This window comes from Brachyhypopomus gauderio, chromosome 2, assembly GCF_052324685.1.
Source record: "Brachyhypopomus gauderio isolate BG-103 chromosome 2, BGAUD_0.2, whole genome shotgun sequence".
NCBI lineage: Eukaryota > Metazoa > Chordata > Actinopteri > Gymnotiformes > Hypopomidae > Brachyhypopomus > Brachyhypopomus gauderio.
Genome location: NC_135212.1, coordinates 19,465,750 through 19,483,047, shown reverse-complemented (window position 1 = coordinate 19,483,047; position 17,298 = coordinate 19,465,750). Strand labels below are relative to the sequence as shown.

Genomic DNA, 17,298 nt, shown 5'->3' with positions numbered 1-17,298 from the left:
GCAACAGCAAGCTTATTCTCTGAAATGTGTCCCCTAGAAACAAAATGCAGAATCAATTCATTAATCAAGTAGAACAGTATCGGCTTTAGAAACCTGTTTGTGTGGAGAGCCATCATAGTGTGGGCTGTGCTGATAATATATCTGAGAATGAAAAGCGTGGTATCCAAGTGGATGCTTACCAGATCATTTGAAATTCACGTGTACAATCAGGGCAATGTTTATTGATCTGATAAATAAGCCAGTCAGCTGTAAGCACAGCATCCATGGCAAACATCACCTGATCTTTCTTAATATTAATTTAAATTCAACAATGATGAATGACACTTGTGCTGTGCCTAGTTATTCTGAATCTCATGTTAGATTCACATCCTGCTTGTTTGAGAAAGAAGTGGAATAAAACATATGTTGACGGAGTATTAACAAGGGATTATATTTAAACACGATTATGATTCATCATCTTATTTCATTTATCTTCTGATTTATGTTTGATATAACATGAATTAACTGTAGAGGTCTTTTTCCCATAAAACATCCATCAGTTCAAAGTGCCTTCTTCCTCCCTGCACTAAACCCAAACAATTTGCATAAACTAGAGGAACAATCTTTTTATTTCATAGTACCTGCTATTGACGGCTGCTGACTAACTATGCTTACTGGTAAAGATGGTTAACGTATGCAAATCAGCTCAGTTTATACTGGCTCACACTGCTTCTTTTGAGTTTTAGATTATAAACAGATACCCTGACATTCTGCTGCAGAATCTCTAATAACATGGAGGTCCTTTTGCCATCAGGAATTGCAAGTCATGCATCATTTAAATACAAATACCATCATACTCAGTCAACCACGCTTCAGAGCTCACACGAGGTTTTCCTGTTAGCGGGCAGTACTGTCTTTTGTCCATGCCGAACACAGTGTGCGTTTACTAAGTTCAAGTGTTGTCTCATATGTCCTTAAAACAACGTTCCAGTGGTGCTGAACATCGTCTAGTTGGTCTTCAGCAAATTTGTGATGGGCAGCTTGCAGTGGTTTTCCCTGTGGTAGCCTTCCAAGAACGTGTACAGTTTTGTATTGTTTTTCTTGTAAAGTGTGTCTGACTGCGAGGTGTTGGAGGCCCAATTCCTATGAGTGGTAACTGCTTTTTCTTTTGAGATCCCCTGAAATCTTTTTTGATTGAGCTGTATTGCTGGATAGAATTCTGTGATGTAGAGCAGGTAACCAAAATTGTATTTTTTTAGAGCAGGGCAGATGAAATCCATACACTGATTTCACTGGATCACTGGACTCCATTACCTACTTTTAAGAGATATTCACTCTATAGGATATCAATCAGAGAAACATGTCCATCAATAATCTTGATTGTTTAAACCAGTTGTTCAATAAAGTGTAACTTAAGAACCTTGAGGGTGGGGGGTAACTCAACATCGTGCTGTTCAAGGAGTAAGAAGACGTTGAGAAGAGGATTTGGGAACCAGTAGATTTAACTGGATTCTTGATAGTTGGATACTCCTAAGTTACTAACTGGATGACAGTGTGGCTGTGGTGAGGCTTCATGTGACCGGGTTTCATTAAACTGAACCGCAGTGCTAGCATGGAAAAAAGGTACTTCATAATGTTTTCATAAAAAATGTAAATGGTATTTAGAATGGTGAAATTAAAGTTTCAATGTGGAGGTATCTTATATGCCATTGCTATATAGCCACGAATAGCAGTTTGTTTAACTGTTGGAATTGTCTTTGCTGACTACTTTGCTGACATCAGAAATTAAGCTAGCGAAAATTAATGCAGCAAAAAACACAATACCAACAACCAGTTTAACTGAAACCAAAAAATATGCCGCTGCGATGGTCACGCTTGAAACAAACAGAAGCCAGCAGACACTTCTGCGGTTCCTCCTGGAAACAGTGGCAGGAAATCAAGATTACAAACATGGATGGATATCAAGAAACTGACAGATCTCCAGAAGGGCCTGAAGATCAGAGACGTTGGCCTGCTATGGAAGGAGTATGAAGGGGCAGCCAATAAGTGAGGGTGCAGAAAGGTTAACAGGACTGGCAACCAGGCTGCAGAGATACACAACAGAGGCAGTGCAGGAAGAGTTCATGCCAAATAACCATCCAAAATATTCTTAGCAGAACAGAACCAGAACAGTACTGACAAAGCATAAGGGAGAAAGAATCATCACATAACACATAACACCAGTGCTCAGTGGTTAAGATATCTCGAAACAGATCACCTCAGTCTTACACATCAGGAAATACACATCGGGAGAGCAGGCCAGGAACATGAAGAACTGTGTAGCCCATGGACCTGATATGATCTATACCTACTACTGAAAACTGGCTCCCATCCAAGCCGGCCAAAGCAGGACAAACACCCCAAAAGGGCCATACATCATACAACTATGAACCAATAATCCACTTGCCCGCAACACAGAAGCTAGCCAACAAACTGAACGATCATATATGCAAGTGGATGAGATCTGCTCATAACGTGGTTGGTTATACCACCAGAGGCTCAAAGCACCACCCACAGACAGACAGTTGTCTGTCAGGGTTCCAAGTCCAGACAGACCAACATGCTTGAAATAGTCCTGTATAAAGTCAAAAAGACCATAAGGGCCTTCATTCAGAACATAGTGGAACACTGGAGGGTAATGCTAGAAGCCAACTTGAAGACACGTTCCAGGTCACTATAAAGTGTGGTATATATCATGGAGATAAAGAAGATCCCACTGAGGTTGTACATAGGCCTGAATCCTTTCAGCAAGGTAATCAATAAGAGTGAAAATACCATCTAGAAGAACATCAGCCATCTGGATGACATGGAGACATGGTTGCCAGAGCTGCATAACACCAGAGGGGTATATCGCACCAGAGGGGTGTATCACACCAGATATGCAGAGATGCACACCCATAATGCAGACCGTGCATTGAAGCCTCTGAGACGATCCAGCATGTAGTAGGAGGATGCAAGATGCTGGCAGTAAACGTGTACACTGAGAGGCACAACGAAACGGCAGGGATCAGATACAGGAACATATGCAAGGCATATGAGCTGGACACCTCAAACTCCAAACTGGACTAACCACAGAGAGTGCTTGAGAACATCAAGGCTAAGATCCCGTGGGACCTCTAGATGGAGATGGAGAATTAATAGTGGTGAATCAACCAGACATCGTGATAGCAGACAAAATACAGAGAATGTGGAAAGTTGTCCTAGTGGTGATAGGGACTCTTGTGACTCTGATCCCTAATCAGTAAATAGAGCTCCAAGAACATACATCTCAGTCTGTAAATGCACAAGCCTAGGAACAGCAACAATACTGTGCCACACCCTGAAACTCCCAGATATCTAGTAGAAGGCCAGAGAATGAGAAAAAATATATCCTTATCATCCGTAAAGTAAATCAGTACAAATAAAATTATGTTTATTTTGGAACCTTCCATATTAGACAGTGGTGGAGAAGTAGAAGTTAGATATGATAATCAGTTTTTCAGGCACCAATTTGATAGCAATACCTTGAATTTTAATGTCGCCTGACATCAATACTGATCCGATATTTTTTTCATTAAAAACCACCGTAAGGCTGTAGTTTAGTTGTTTGCAGGAATTGCTCTGTGTGAGATATATACGCTATTTTACAGATGTCATGCATGGATATATAGATATAACAAATAAAACGTTTACAAGACTATTTTACAAGACTATTTTACAAGACTAATGCATTAAATTTGTTTATTTTTCTTTATAGTCAGTAACTACCTTGGTCATCACCTCAGCAGACATACACAAACACTCTCTCTCTCTCTCTCTCTCTCTCTCTTCCTCTGTCTGCATTTTTCTTATAAATGAATGCAGTAATACCACATCAACTTAATAAATAACGATTTTTGAAAATGGTAAATGGTGGTAAATCTCTGTTGTACTTGATACACACTAGGCACTACGTGAGCAGACAGAGACTATCAGTAATACAAGTTCCTTCATTCGAGCTCTGATAAACCAATAGACATTTAATCAGACCATGTTTACAAGATGGTTATTCTTTCAAGCCAAGAAAAAAAAATCAAGTTTCCTTGATCAACTCTACCTAAAACTTGGCAAGCTAGCAGAAACAGTATATTTTTTTCATGCAGTTTGAATATACTAAATCTATAATGTGAATGTGAGCAATTAATATGAATTAATGTGAAGTAATTCATTTTGTGAATTTAGAGAAGGTGAGTAATTTATTAGCTTGGTTACTATTTCTCCTGTCTGGCTCTGTTTCTCTCAGGTTTCTTTCTCATTCTCTGACCCTGAGTTACCTTTTGCTTCATGGTTAAATGGATAATTAATAAGCAAATAAACAAATAAGTGAACAGCCCCATAATGCTATTTTGTATACTTTAAATACTTTAAATACTCTCAAGGCAGGTACCCTGTTGCCACACTGGGTTATCAAAATGACAGCAATGGAAATCACATGACTATGAGTGTATGGATATTGGCATTTGAATATAGAACTTTTTAATTGTTAATGAGAAGAAATGCTACAGTTAAACTCCGCAGGTGTATAAACTGCTCAGGGTAGCCCAGGTGCTATGATGTAACCTGCTAAAACTAACTATCACATGCTCTGCACAGCTGCAAAGTGCAGCTGTGGTATTTTCAGGCTGGATTTGTAGTGTTATCAGGTTTCCTTAAGAATTTTCTTCACCAATATCTGATCCAGCATTTTTGCTGATGTTGGCCTGACTCCGATATGTGGTATATGCACCATCTCTAGTAGAAGTCTTTGGCACTCACCTGTAAATGAGGATATCGTCTGTAGAACTGTTGTACTGGATCTGGTACATGCGGATTCCAGGAATATGGCTCTGCGAAGGCCAGCGGATGGTGGCCGATGTTGCTGTGATCTCGGACACGCCGACGCGTTGCTCCGTCCGTGGCTGGCCGCCGCTGCTGTTCGACTTTATGGAGGTGGGCATGTCTGAGGGGCCCGGTTCCGGCTCCAGCTTGGGGTCGTAATGGGGCGAGGGGTTCACCACCAGCTCTACGGGTGCCGTGGCCTCACCAGCTGCGTTGGACGCGATGCACGTGAACACGCCCGAGTCTTTCACTGTGGCGGTGAGGATGTCGAGCGAGCCGTTCTCGTACGAGGTGGTCCGCGACGTGTTCCCGATCAGCTTCCCGTCTGGGCTGACCCAGTGGGTCGTGGGCTCGGGGTCTCCCACCGAGCGGCAACGCAGACTCACCTCTTGACCCTCCATCACGAACATCTTGGACGTGTGCCGGGTGATCATGGGCGGCTCGCACACAAACTCCTCCTCGCGAATGGTCCAGAAGTACTTCCCGGCGAGCTCCTTAGGCGAGGCGCACGTCTCCAGGTCGTCCTCGCGCGTGAGACGTCGCAACCACACCAGCTCACAGTTGCAGTGCAGCGGGTTGCCGCCGAAGCTCAACACCAGCGCCGTCAGAGGCGAGCCCTTCATCTTGGCGTAGACGGGGATGCGGAGGAACAGCGGATCGGGAGGGATCTTCTTCAGCTTGTTTGACGTCATGTCCAGCCTTGCCAGCTTGTGCAAGTTGGAGAAGATACCTTCGGGCACGAATTCTATGAGGTTGTGGTCCAGGCTGAGAGTGTTGACGCTGACCAGAAGGCCGATGGTGTCCCACGGTACGTCCACCAGGTTGTTGTAGGACAGGTCCAGGTCCTCCAGCGTCTCCAGAAAGTCCTGGAAGGCGCCGTCCGAGATGCTGTGCAGCTGGTTGTTGGCGAGGATGAGGTGGCGCAGGTTTACCAGACCCTGTAGGTGCGTGTCGTCCAGCGCGGTTAGGCGGTTGGAGTCCAGGTGTAGGGCGTGCAGGTCCTGCAGGTCGGCGAAGGCGTAGGGCAGGACCAGGCTGATGGTGTTGCGGGACAGGGTCAGGTGGATGAGGCTGCTCATGTTAGCGAAGTCCTTGTGACGGAGCGTGGTGATGTAATTGTCCATCAGGCGCAGTTCGGCGGTCTGGCGGTCGATGTTGGGCGGCACGAAGAGCAGGCCCGTCTTGGCGCACAGCACGGTGTAGGAGGGCAGCAGGTTCTGACAGGTGCAGCGCTTGGGGCACAGCATGGCGGTGGCGGGTAGCATGAACAGGGCCAGGCACACGAACACTCTCTCCATGGTGCCGCTCCTGCAATTCCAAAATGGAGAAAGAGGATTTAACACACATGCTGAGCACACAGTCTCTCTGGGGCTCATAGAGCCAACCATGCAGGTACACCCTGAGACTCAGGTCAAGCAGTGTCTCACACACACACACACACACACACACACACACACACACACACACACACACACACACACACACACACACACGGTAACTTGTAACATTTATAGTGACTTGGTGACATGTTAGACACTTTATTTTGAGTGGTACATGCTCAACATGTTCTCGGTAACACATCAATGATGTAGCAGACTTGATGTATGTGAATACATCCAATGGATTACTCAAGACAGTTAACTCTATAAATAAAGATTTGTTTATAATGTGATGAATTCAGTGTCGTAGTTCATACCTCCAGATGTTAGTCTGAGAAATCACTAACAATGTACCAGGTATAATACACATCATCTTGGCATACTAAGCAAAATGTTCTAGACCTGCTACTGAGAACCTTCTGTAACTGGATTTCAACGGGATTTCGATTTTTGGTCTGCCAAGATTAGGGCCAGGTTGAGGGTTAGGATTAGGTTATGTGTTGAGGTTAAGGTTAACAGGGTTGTTGTATCTTGAACAGTTACACTTGTTAGTAAACTTGACTGTAAGTACATTAAAACTTAATTCATTACAACCTTAGAGATACTGTGTTGTTTATTAATCATTCATAAAGAACCAGTCAAAATAAAGTGTTACCCATAACTTGTATGTTATTCCATCACATAATTCAACAGTAAAGCATGGTGATACAGAATTAAAAGAGCTGTCAACAATGCACATTTTATATTTCTTTTTGACATTCAGAAAGGTGTAAATTATTTTGCATATTTGATTTTTAGATTTTGTGTTGTTGTTAATATGACTTTTTAACATGTTCCTGTTGCACCTTTAACAGTAACAATCTCCTTCTCCATCTGACCTCTGACTGAAAACAACCTTGCGGGATCCAGATCTGTCTCACATTTGTTTTAAACATTTATTTATAATAGTGTTCCTGTTTCAAACTGTTGTTAAGCTCTGTGCTAGGAGAAGGAGAAGCATCAATATTGTTAGATAACAGCTACAGCAGAGATTACAATTAGCCTGGAACATCCCTTTAATCTCGTATAAAAAAGCAGACTTGAACCAAGAGCTTGATCACAATCACAATATGCCACAGGCAAAAGCACATGGATGTGCAGTCCAACGATGATTTATTCAGTCCCTCAGCGCTGCAGCTGAAGACCAGGTTTAGTTTTGATAATGTATCTAATGCGCTGAATCTGTCCATACGTTCTAGCAAGAAAAAGATACTGCCACTCCCTTTCATAATGTATTCAGACATATGCTGCAGAAAGAAACAGACATGTGTGTGTGTGAGAGAAAGAGAGAGAGAGAAAGAGAGAGAGCGATAGACAGAAAGAGTGGTGTGTGTGGAGAGGTGTGTCAGTGTACATCACCGCTGGCAGTGTGCTAGTTTTAATTGCCCTCTGCCGCGTCAAAGTCAAGAGATGTGACACCCGCCCCGGCCTCCTCAGATTCCTATATGATACGGAGGCTATTTCACAGCCTGCGTGGATATGAATAATAATTATTTGCTAATGAATTTCTGATCTGTGGTCCTTTGTTTACAGCTTGCTCATGCACTTCCACTTTGATGAGTTTTCAATAAAGAGCACATAAGTGTAATTATTTTCACCACTAGCGCGGCTTCTCTGAATATCGAGAATCTGCGTGTGGAGAGATGAAAGGGCTTGTCATTCGAGCATTGGAGGAAGGCAGGAGATGAAGGCTGGAGCTGTTATACCGCTCACGGCCAGCAGAGGGAAACATTGAGCTGCAGGCATTATGTTTAGACAAAGAGTAATGGCAGGCAGAGTGGAGTTGGAACATGGGTGCTTGAGTGAGAAGTGGTGTTACGCTGTGATGCATCCAGGCGAGTTTAATCTCCCTCTCTCCATTACATACAGAGTCACGGCAACCCTCGAGAGAGAGCCATTATCCAGACAACTAACTAAGGAAAGTACTGAAGTAAGGCAAAGGAAGTCTTTCAGTCATTACCCACCTGTCTCTCTCTCTCTCTCTCTGTCTCTCTCTATGTCTCTCTTCTGAAACGTGAAGGAGCGAACGCAATGTGCCTCCTGTATCAGGAGCAGGAGAAACACCAGCCTTCCACACCTGCCATTCATCTCCCAGCGCGAGCTAGTGACTCAACCACAGCATGAGCAGGATAATGATGAAGGGCGACGGATCTCCCTCACACTCCTCCTCAGGACCCGTCACGTACGTTTTCGAAACCCGTGATCGGCACGTCAGGAATCGCACGTGTGGTTCTATGCATGCGGTGATTTCGCTCCATACTCTTTCCATAGGTGTCAGTTCAGACCCAGGATGATTTACAGTAGGTGGGAAGAGGCACAAAATTAAATGAAATCATGTCATGGAACAGCCAGGGGTCTTGCGAGCTGGTGCCGTACCTCCGCCGCCACTCCCTCCTTCCTTTCCTCGTCTCTCCCCCTTTCCCCCCCCTCTTTCTCCCCATTCTGTCCTCCTGCGTATTGACAGGATGCATTAATATTTCAGAGAGGACACAGGCAACTGTGAGAATGTTTGACACGGTTGTAAAGTTAACCTCTTCCCTGCCAAGAACGCCTTTCAAAAATGAAAGTGCACCGGCCATCTGAATACTTTATAAAGGCACAAACACCCACCACGTGGATATAGATGTTCTCTATCGTATACAGTAGGAGCCTATGCAATAGAAGCCATGTGTGGAGGGATGTGATACTACGCCATTCTGCTGTTTTGCATATGAATTATTAATGAAGTGGCGTAGAGTGGCATGGAGTGGCAGAGAGTGGCATTGAAGACATTTTGGGACACAGAAAGCAGCGCACTTGGACTGGATTGTGCAGTACTCAATCTCTGGACACCTGGACACATGGAGTGGCTGTTTTGGGTTAAAAAGTCACTTATTCGTTTGTGAGGATTAGATATTTCTAAAAAGCAACTCCAATGAACATGAAAACAATGAACAAAAATGAGATTTGGTTTATCTTCTGTTGTTTTGATTGATTACTGTATGTCTGTTGACGAGAGTAACATCTACTTCTACAGCTAGCCTTTAAGTCTCCAGGTACTAAGTTGTGTGATTTGATGTCTGTGAGTCCTAGGGGCACAGTTAAAAACACAAACCCATATTTTATGAAGATTAAAACATAGATTTTTTTTTATTTTATGAAGCAGCCATTATACTGACCCCTAGTGGCCTGGATGTTGTATTGTGGTGGTATGTATGGTGCTGTTTCAGAACCAGTAGTCCTGCATCTGCTGTCACTGTCACGCTTCCTGCCAGCAGGAACTTCAACCCCCAGAATGCAACACACTATCCCACAAGATGGTCATCACCAGCATGAGCTCACATACATTGGCTTGCTCATTAGGGATTTGGACCCATAGTATTGTTAACCTTGTAAATCCTGTAAAGCGCTTTGTGACAACATGTGTTGTGAAAAGCGCTATACAAATATATTTGATATTTGATTTGACATACACCTCATTGGTATTGCCTCAATATCCGTTTAATCTTTGTGAAGTATTGTCGTTTCTCTTGTGTAGGGTGCATATCAAGCCTTTGGCCACAATTGTCTCAACACATCTTTGCCTGTTCCTCATTTTTTTGTCTAGTGCTAGTTTTGTCCACCTTGTTACTTCCTAGTTGTTTGATTGTGGTTTAGTTGTCGGTTTTTAACGTCTCGGATTTCTGACCTTTGCCTACTTTTTTACACCTGTGTTTTTTGTATTGACCCTTTCATTAAAATACCAGGATCTGCGAGCGTCTGTATCATCCATGTCAGATGTCATGTTCACTGTCCATCGCGTTTGTGCTTTCTAGCCTAGCCAGTGTTGTGCTGATTTGTAGGGCTTTTTTCTGTAACTGCCCTGCTCATGATCACAGCACACGTCAGGTGGACGTTATACAAGCATGTTGAAGGACCATAGAAAAGGGTGATCTGAAAGAAACATGACGTCCTGGCTTAATATGGGGGGCATTCAGTTATGGAATCTTTGGCAACACAGTTATAATTTTCAACATATTAGCCACAATTGTACATCAATGGGATGTGAGTTGTACTGCTACAGAAAAAAAAAACAAGCTTATGCAATCTGACACAGAACGATGACATTACAGTGGACCGATATAACTGACGCCGCAAATGGAGAGAAATAAACAAAGAAAAGCACACAGAAATACCACCATAAGTTGAAGTTCTGGTATTGATCCGCTATGAGCCAATAACGGTTTGGAGTTTTTCAAAATTGCTTTTTCCCTAATAAATTTCTTCACTTTCAAAATGATCATTAATATTGGAAAACGTGTCCGTCTGTTCTCATAGCTCATTTATATTGTTCATAATCAGACTGTATGTACTCAGGACAAGGCTGGTCCAGAGTAGAGCATCTCAACTGCCCCGCTGCCTCTGCAGGTCCTTGGCCTTTCTTTAATGCCCCTGTGATGGAAGTAAAGAGGCTAATGTAAGTACAGACACCATTCCAGACCCCTATTGGGCTCTTTCTCAGTGTAAACAGGAAGCCGGGCGTGAACAAGGATACCATTTGTCCTTGTTTGCACCCTCATGGCTCATAGAAATAAGCCAGTTAACAAAGAAACACTGGTAGCGTATTGTTTGCTATGGAGAGCTATTTTAATCAACTCGGTAGTAAGCGAATTCTAATTAGTCTGCGCAGAATTGGTAAAATTCTAAGGGGAAATCCTTGTAGTGTGTGCATGTGTCTGTGTGTGTGTTTGTGTGTGTGTGATGCACTGCAGAGTCAGTATGGCAGAAATTATATTTCTCCCCATGCATTACCCTCCCATTTCAAACTGAACCTAGGTTTGCTTATGAAAGCAGCTGGGGGATTGTGTCTGTTTGCCCGTGTGTTTATGCGTGCTTCCTCCGTGCCCTGGTCGAGGCAGAGCAAACAGGGCCAGTAGGACAGCGGTGTTTGAACACCACCCGGCCTCTTCATCATCACGGGCACACACAACGCCATCAGCTCAAACAGCCTTATAGCCAGAAATCCTGCTGCCGTCTGCCACGTCGGGCGACTGCAGCGCATACCTGCTTCCTCACTTTGAATCGCCGCCGTGTATGAAGAACGCTACATAAATAACTTCGCCTCGCCTCTCCCGGCATGGAACAGGACGCCCTGCTCACAATGTCCCACGCGAACCGCCATGCCAAACCTGGCACTGTCGCTGAAGACACACTGCACTTGTGTGCCCCCCTCCTCAAAGGGCCAGGGCTACGGGCGCATGGCAGCAGCTGATAAGAGGGCAGCGCTGGGCAGGCAGGGGAGGGGGCGGGGTGAAAGAGCAGGAGGGGGAAGGGAGGCGGAGGAAGGGGCGGGGTGAAAGGGCAGGAGGGGGAAGGGAGGCGGAGGAAGGGGCGGGGTGAAAGGGCAGGCGGGGGAAGGGAGGCGGAGGAAGGGGCGGGGTGAAAGAGCAGGAGGGGGAAGGGAGGCGGAGGAAGGGGCAGGGTGAAAGGGCAGGCGGGGAGGGGGCGGGGTGAAAGAGCAGGAGGGGGAAGGGAGGCGGAGGAAGGGGCGGGGTGAAAGAGCAGGAAGGGGAAGGGAGGCGGAGGAAGGGGCGGGGTGAAAGAGCAGGAGGGGGAAGGGAGGCGGAGGAAGGGGCGGGGTGAAAGAGCAGGAGGGGGAAGGGAGGCGGAGGAAGGGGCGGGGTGAAAGGGCAGGAGGGGGAAGGGAGGCGGAGGAAGGGGCGGGGTGAAAGGGCAGGAGGGGGAAGGGAGGCGGAGGAAGGGGCGGGGTGAAAGGGCAGGAGGGGGAAGGGAGGCGGAGGAAGGGGCGGGGTGAAAGGGCAGGCGGGGAGGGCGGTGACAATGGCGTTTCGTAACACTGACCACTTGAGTGCTGAATAATTGCGGGCTGCTGGGGTTTTAAGAGAAAGGTCTGGGGGGGGCACTCGCCTTGCAATTAGCCTTTACTGGGCATTAAATGGGGGGGTGGGGGGTGGGCGACGCCTGTACGCATTACCCAGCCCGGCGTTTTCGCGAGGCGCTCGTGCAGAGTGAGGGCGAGAGGGAGAGACCGTCTCGCTGCCGCTGGGTTGTGATGGAGGCTCGCGTTTGCATTTCACGTTTGCACCTCACGTTTGCACCTCACGTTTGCACCTCGCAATGGCTGCATCATTCATCCATCGAGTACAAGCAGACATATGGCCACTTATAAACAGAGCTGCAGTGTTCAGGGACAGTTTGGTAAGGAACAATGTGCGTTCCTAATTGTCCACTGCCACTGTGTGTTAACTAGTAATTACATTGTAGCCCTTAAAAATGGAACCTAATGTCACACACAAATCTCTTAGTTGCTTACAAATCAGTTATAAGCTGTTGCACTGTAATTGCTCTATGAATAATACAGTCAGTCTCAATTAACATAATAAAGCCAGTTTATGCCACAGAAGGTGTTTTGGGTATAGTGGGGGTCTGAACACTTCTGTTGAGTTATTTCTGGTTGAGTATTTCTAGAATATATATACACAGCATTCAGAAAGTGTATTGTTCCTGTCATTCCATTTACAAGCACAGATTTCACATTTACATATTTACACATCTATGAATATTCACAGAGCACTTCCTGTTATTTTTTTACTTCTCTCTTTGTCTCTCTCTCTCTCTCTCTCTCTCACACACACACACACACACACACACACACACACACACACACACACACATACATACACACCCCTACACACCTCAGTGATATTCTAGCACTTCAAACATCCAAGCCACTCTATCTACTCAGCAGCTTGCATTAAATTCATCCGCATTTGCCTATAAAACAAAAGTGTACAAAAACAGAAGCTGCGTGTCATGTGTGGCTGTGAGCACTAGTGCACTCCACCCCAAACAAAGCAGCGCTGGCCCACATGCAGCAGTGGTGTTGTCACTCCACCCTCCCAACCTACTTTAGCCCAAAGACGAGTGCGGGCGGAGCAGAGCAGGGGGCGGCAGACTGACGGTGCAACACAAACTCTGTGTGGATGCACTCAACAGAATCCATCATCATCATCATCATCATCATCATCATCGTCATCATCATCACACTCTCTCGCCATCACTACCAAGGTTGCCACGGGTTGTGTGTGTGTGTGTGTGTGTGTGTGTGTGTGTGTGTGTGTGATGCGATTGCATGGAATCAGCCCGCTCCGCCTCTCTCCACTTCACTCCGCCCCTCTCTGCATGTCACCAGCCATCCCTGGCCCACCCTGGGCTTCTGCCCACGGCCCCCTGGTGGCCGATCCCTGGAAACGCGCCTGTCAAAGCACACCAGGCGCCTGTACCGGGGCTGCCGCATAGGCGCTGGCTGCAATAGTAACGCTAATCTAGCCAGAGAAGCAAAAGAGTAAATGGCATTAGCGCTAGTAATTACTGCATGATCCCCCCCGACTGCCTTTAAGAGGACTGACCTTTGCCTGGGTAAGCTGCCGTGAGACACACACACACACACACACACGCAGGCACGCACACACACACACACACACACACACACACACACACACACACACACACACACACACACACACACACACACACCCACAGAGCCACAGATAAGCTCACACACACAGGGCCACAGATAAGCAGGTGCACACACACACACACACACACACACACACACACACACACACACACACACACACACACACACTGAAATAAGCAGACACATGAGAGGAGACAGACATTTCTGCTCACAATTACACACGTAAGTATACAGACACAATATTCTGTGAAAATATGATAAAATATAAATACACAAATATACCCAAATACAGGTATTGACAAATAACTAGAGGTAAACAGTAACAAAAAGGCAAAATCACTTGAATATGTGAGTGTATTCTCATACTGTCACTGCATCTGCCTAATGCTGTAAATGGGAATGACTATACGTGTTTGTGAATCTGTAATAGCATTAGGGATAAATAATAATAATGGGTCATGGCCATCTTTTTGCATATTCCACCAGAAATGGAGCACAAAATAACCTCACTGAAACACTGGTGCCTCAGCCTTACGGACAGGAGGCGACTGGGCAAAGATGAATATTTTCAACCTCAGTGTTCATTATGTTACTGCTGCCAAATCACTGCCCCCTCGTGATAAATCATTTTCAGACTGGTCCACGTGGTGGGGTGGGGGTGTTTAGGAGGTGGTGTTGAGCTCAATCTTCCTACATTCCCTCAGACGAGTGAGTCTGCGCAGGGTAGCCGAAGCCGTTCGACGCGACCACCTTTACGGGCGGCTAAGCGAGCTCATGGAATGCAATAAAACTATAACGGAGGGAATATCACGGCATGGTCGTCAATAAGAATGGCGGGATGATGGTTTCTGCCCCGTGTGGATTGTGCGACGCGGTAATGCACGCACAGTGACACTCGTGTGGAGAACAACCACGGCGGACGCCAAGCCTTGGCAGCTGGGGGAAACTCTCCCATCAGGGGCACTTTGGCTCAGCAGCTGGGTCTCCAGGGAGAACCAATGACGACAGAGTGAAAGATCACGGAAGCGAACTCCCGTTCCACAGGGGGGGAGGTTGTCTGCTTGGAGAATTTGTCACACACCTCCCTCTGGGAGCGGAGAACCTGGCCGTGGTGCGCTGATACATGACCTTGGTGCAGCGAATAGATGACCTTGGAGCACTCGAGGAGACAACGAGACACTCCAGACTTCCCCGTCGTTTTAAACGTGGCGCTGCAAGAGGGAACCCCGGCCTCCTGAACCGGACCTGCGTCGGATGGGGTGTCTCTGTGGAATGGCAGACCTGTTCCGTATTTCTGGGACAGGAGGGGTTCTTCTTCTGCTATGGGACGTTCCTGTGTGATCGTGTCTGCTGGGGGTTGTGGGGCCAGACTGATTCAGTTCAGTGTAGGTGAAGCTGGAGGCAAGGGCGGATCCTTGCAACGGCTGATCACAAGCATGACTTTGAAGGGCTTTAACCCCAATAAACCCCCCTGAGAACTCTATGACGAATGAAAAGACACACAGAGAAATAAATGGATCTACAAAAGTAATGAAATGCAGTCATGTGAGGCATGACTAGGACCTCAGGTAGTAATGAATGCTGAGAATTTCTACTTCAGTCACGCACCCGGAGCTGTCCTGCTCCCTGGGACTACGTAGGTGTGTGTGTGTGTGTGTGTGTGTGTGTGTGTGTGTTCCTGCCCCAGGATGGGGCACGGTAAAAGCCCAGGAACAAGATTCCTAGGAGCCCAAACGTCTGTTGTATGTGGGTGTCCCACTCTAACAGAACTGCTGTAGAATAGAACCCTGCTTCCCAGACAGCAGACGTCGTCCTCGCGACAAGGTGAAGTGACGGATTGAATGTTCATTTTTTTCTTTTTTGAAAAAAGTGTGACTTATTAAATGGGTGGCGTGTGTGTGTGTGTGTGTGTGTGTGTGTGTGTGTGTGTGTGTGTGTGTGATGCTGGCACCTCTGCAGAGGTGTTGCACCAATTTGTGTGAGCTATCATCATGCGACAACACGCCGTTCTGTGCGTGTATTCACTGTGCGCAAATGAATGCGGCTGTCTGCTATGCAGCCTGGCCTTGGGAGATGCTCGGCGGAGTAACGGGGCTCTTCCTCATCGTCTTCCTCCCTCGCTTTCACCTGCAGAGGCTGGATTATTTATTAGTGCCTGTCGCTGCTTTAGAGGAAAATATGTAGGGGGAAGAAAGAAACAAATGAGAAGTGAGAGAGAGCAAGAAAAGAACGTTGGACTGGGAGAGAGTGTGGTGTGGACTGGGAGAGTGTGGTGTGGACTGGGAGAGAGTATGATGTGGACTGGGAGAGAGTGTGGTGTGGACTGGGAGAGAGTATGGTGTGGACTGGGAGAGAGTGTGGTGTGGACTAGGAGAGAGCGTGGTGTGGACTGGGAGAGAGTGTGGTGTGGACTGGGAGAGAGCGTGGTGTGGACTGGGAGAGAGTATGGTGTGGACTGGGAGAGTGTGGTGTGGACTGGGAGAGAGTGTGGTGTGGACTGGGAGAGAGTGTGGTGTGGACTGGGAGAGAGTGTGGTGTGGACTGAGAGAGAGTGTGGTGTGGACTGGGAGAGAGTGTGGTGTGGACTGGGAGAGAGTATGGTGTGGACTGGGAGAGAGCGTGGTGTGGACTGGGAGAGAGTGTGGTGTGGACTGGGAGAGAGTATATGGTGTGGACTGGGAGAGAGTGTGGTGTGGACTGGGAGAGAGTGTGGTGTGGACTGGGAGAGAGCGTGGTGTGGACTGGGAGAGAGTGTGGTGTGGACTGGGAGAGAGTATATGGTGTGGACTGGGAGAGAGTGTGGTGTGGACTGGGAGAGAGTGTGGTGTGGACTGGGAGAGAGTGTGGTGTGGACTGGGAGAGAGCGTGGTGTGGACTGGGAGAGAGTGTGGTGTGGACTGGGAGAGAGCGTGGTGTGGACTGGGAGAGAGCGTGGTGTGGACTGGGAGAGAGTGTGGTGTGGACTGGGAGAGAGCGTGGTGTGGACTGGGAGAGAGTGTGGTGTGGACTGGGAGAGAGCGTGGTGTGGACTGGGAGAGAGTATATGGTGTGGACTGGGAGAGAGTATATGGTGTGGACTGGGAGAGAGTGTGGTGTGGACTGGGAGAGAGTGTGGTGTGGACTGGGAGAGAGTGTGGTGTGGACTGGGAGAGAGCGTGGTGTGGACTGGGAGAGAGCGTGGTGTGGACTGGGAGAGAGTATATGGTGTGGACTGGGAGAGAGTGTGGTGTGGACTGGGAGAGAGCGTGGTGTGGACTGGGAGAGAGCGTGGTGTGGACTGGGAGAGAGTATATGGTGTGGACTGGGAGAGAGTGTGGTGTGGATTAAGGAGGAGCAGGAAGGGGGTTCATTAGAATATGTGAATATGTGTTCAATTAGCACACGGACAGGGAAAGCTTTGATCAGGAATCTGCAGTAGGAGCTAACACTGATGAGTGATTTTAGTAGACAGAGGGAGAGAGAGAGAGAGGGAGAGGGCGAGAGAGGGAGAGAGGGAGCGAGGGAGAGAGGGAGAGCCAGCAAGCCCATTGTGGACCAGAATGCTAATACTTTGTTAGCGTTAGCCCC

At 47.0% G+C, this 17,298-nt stretch overlaps 1 protein-coding gene and 1 long non-coding RNA gene across 3 annotated transcripts in view; one reads left to right on the top strand and one right to left on the bottom strand.

The window, feature by feature from the left end:
* Positions 1-10,362, top strand: part of LOC143491070 (uncharacterized) — a 42,310-nt gene extending 31,948 nt beyond the window's left edge. The window contains exons 5-6 of one of the 2 annotated variants that reach the window (XR_013125078.1): positions 8,293-8,454; positions 8,544-10,362. This is a non-coding gene — a long non-coding RNA (uncharacterized LOC143491070). Of the gene's footprint in view, positions 1-8,292 lie in introns of both variants that reach the window. The other variant, XR_013125077.1, reaches the window with a different exon arrangement.
* LOC143491051 (leucine-rich repeat and fibronectin type III domain-containing protein 1-like protein) overlaps positions 1-17,298 on the bottom strand; it is a 105,811-nt gene that overhangs the window by 7,703 nt on the left and 80,810 nt on the right. Inside the window, exon 2 of the mRNA XM_076989720.1 lies at positions 4,792-6,162. Within this exon, the coding sequence (XP_076845835.1) occupies positions 4,792-6,162 (1,371 nt within the window). The remainder of the gene's footprint in view (positions 1-4,791; positions 6,163-17,298) is intronic.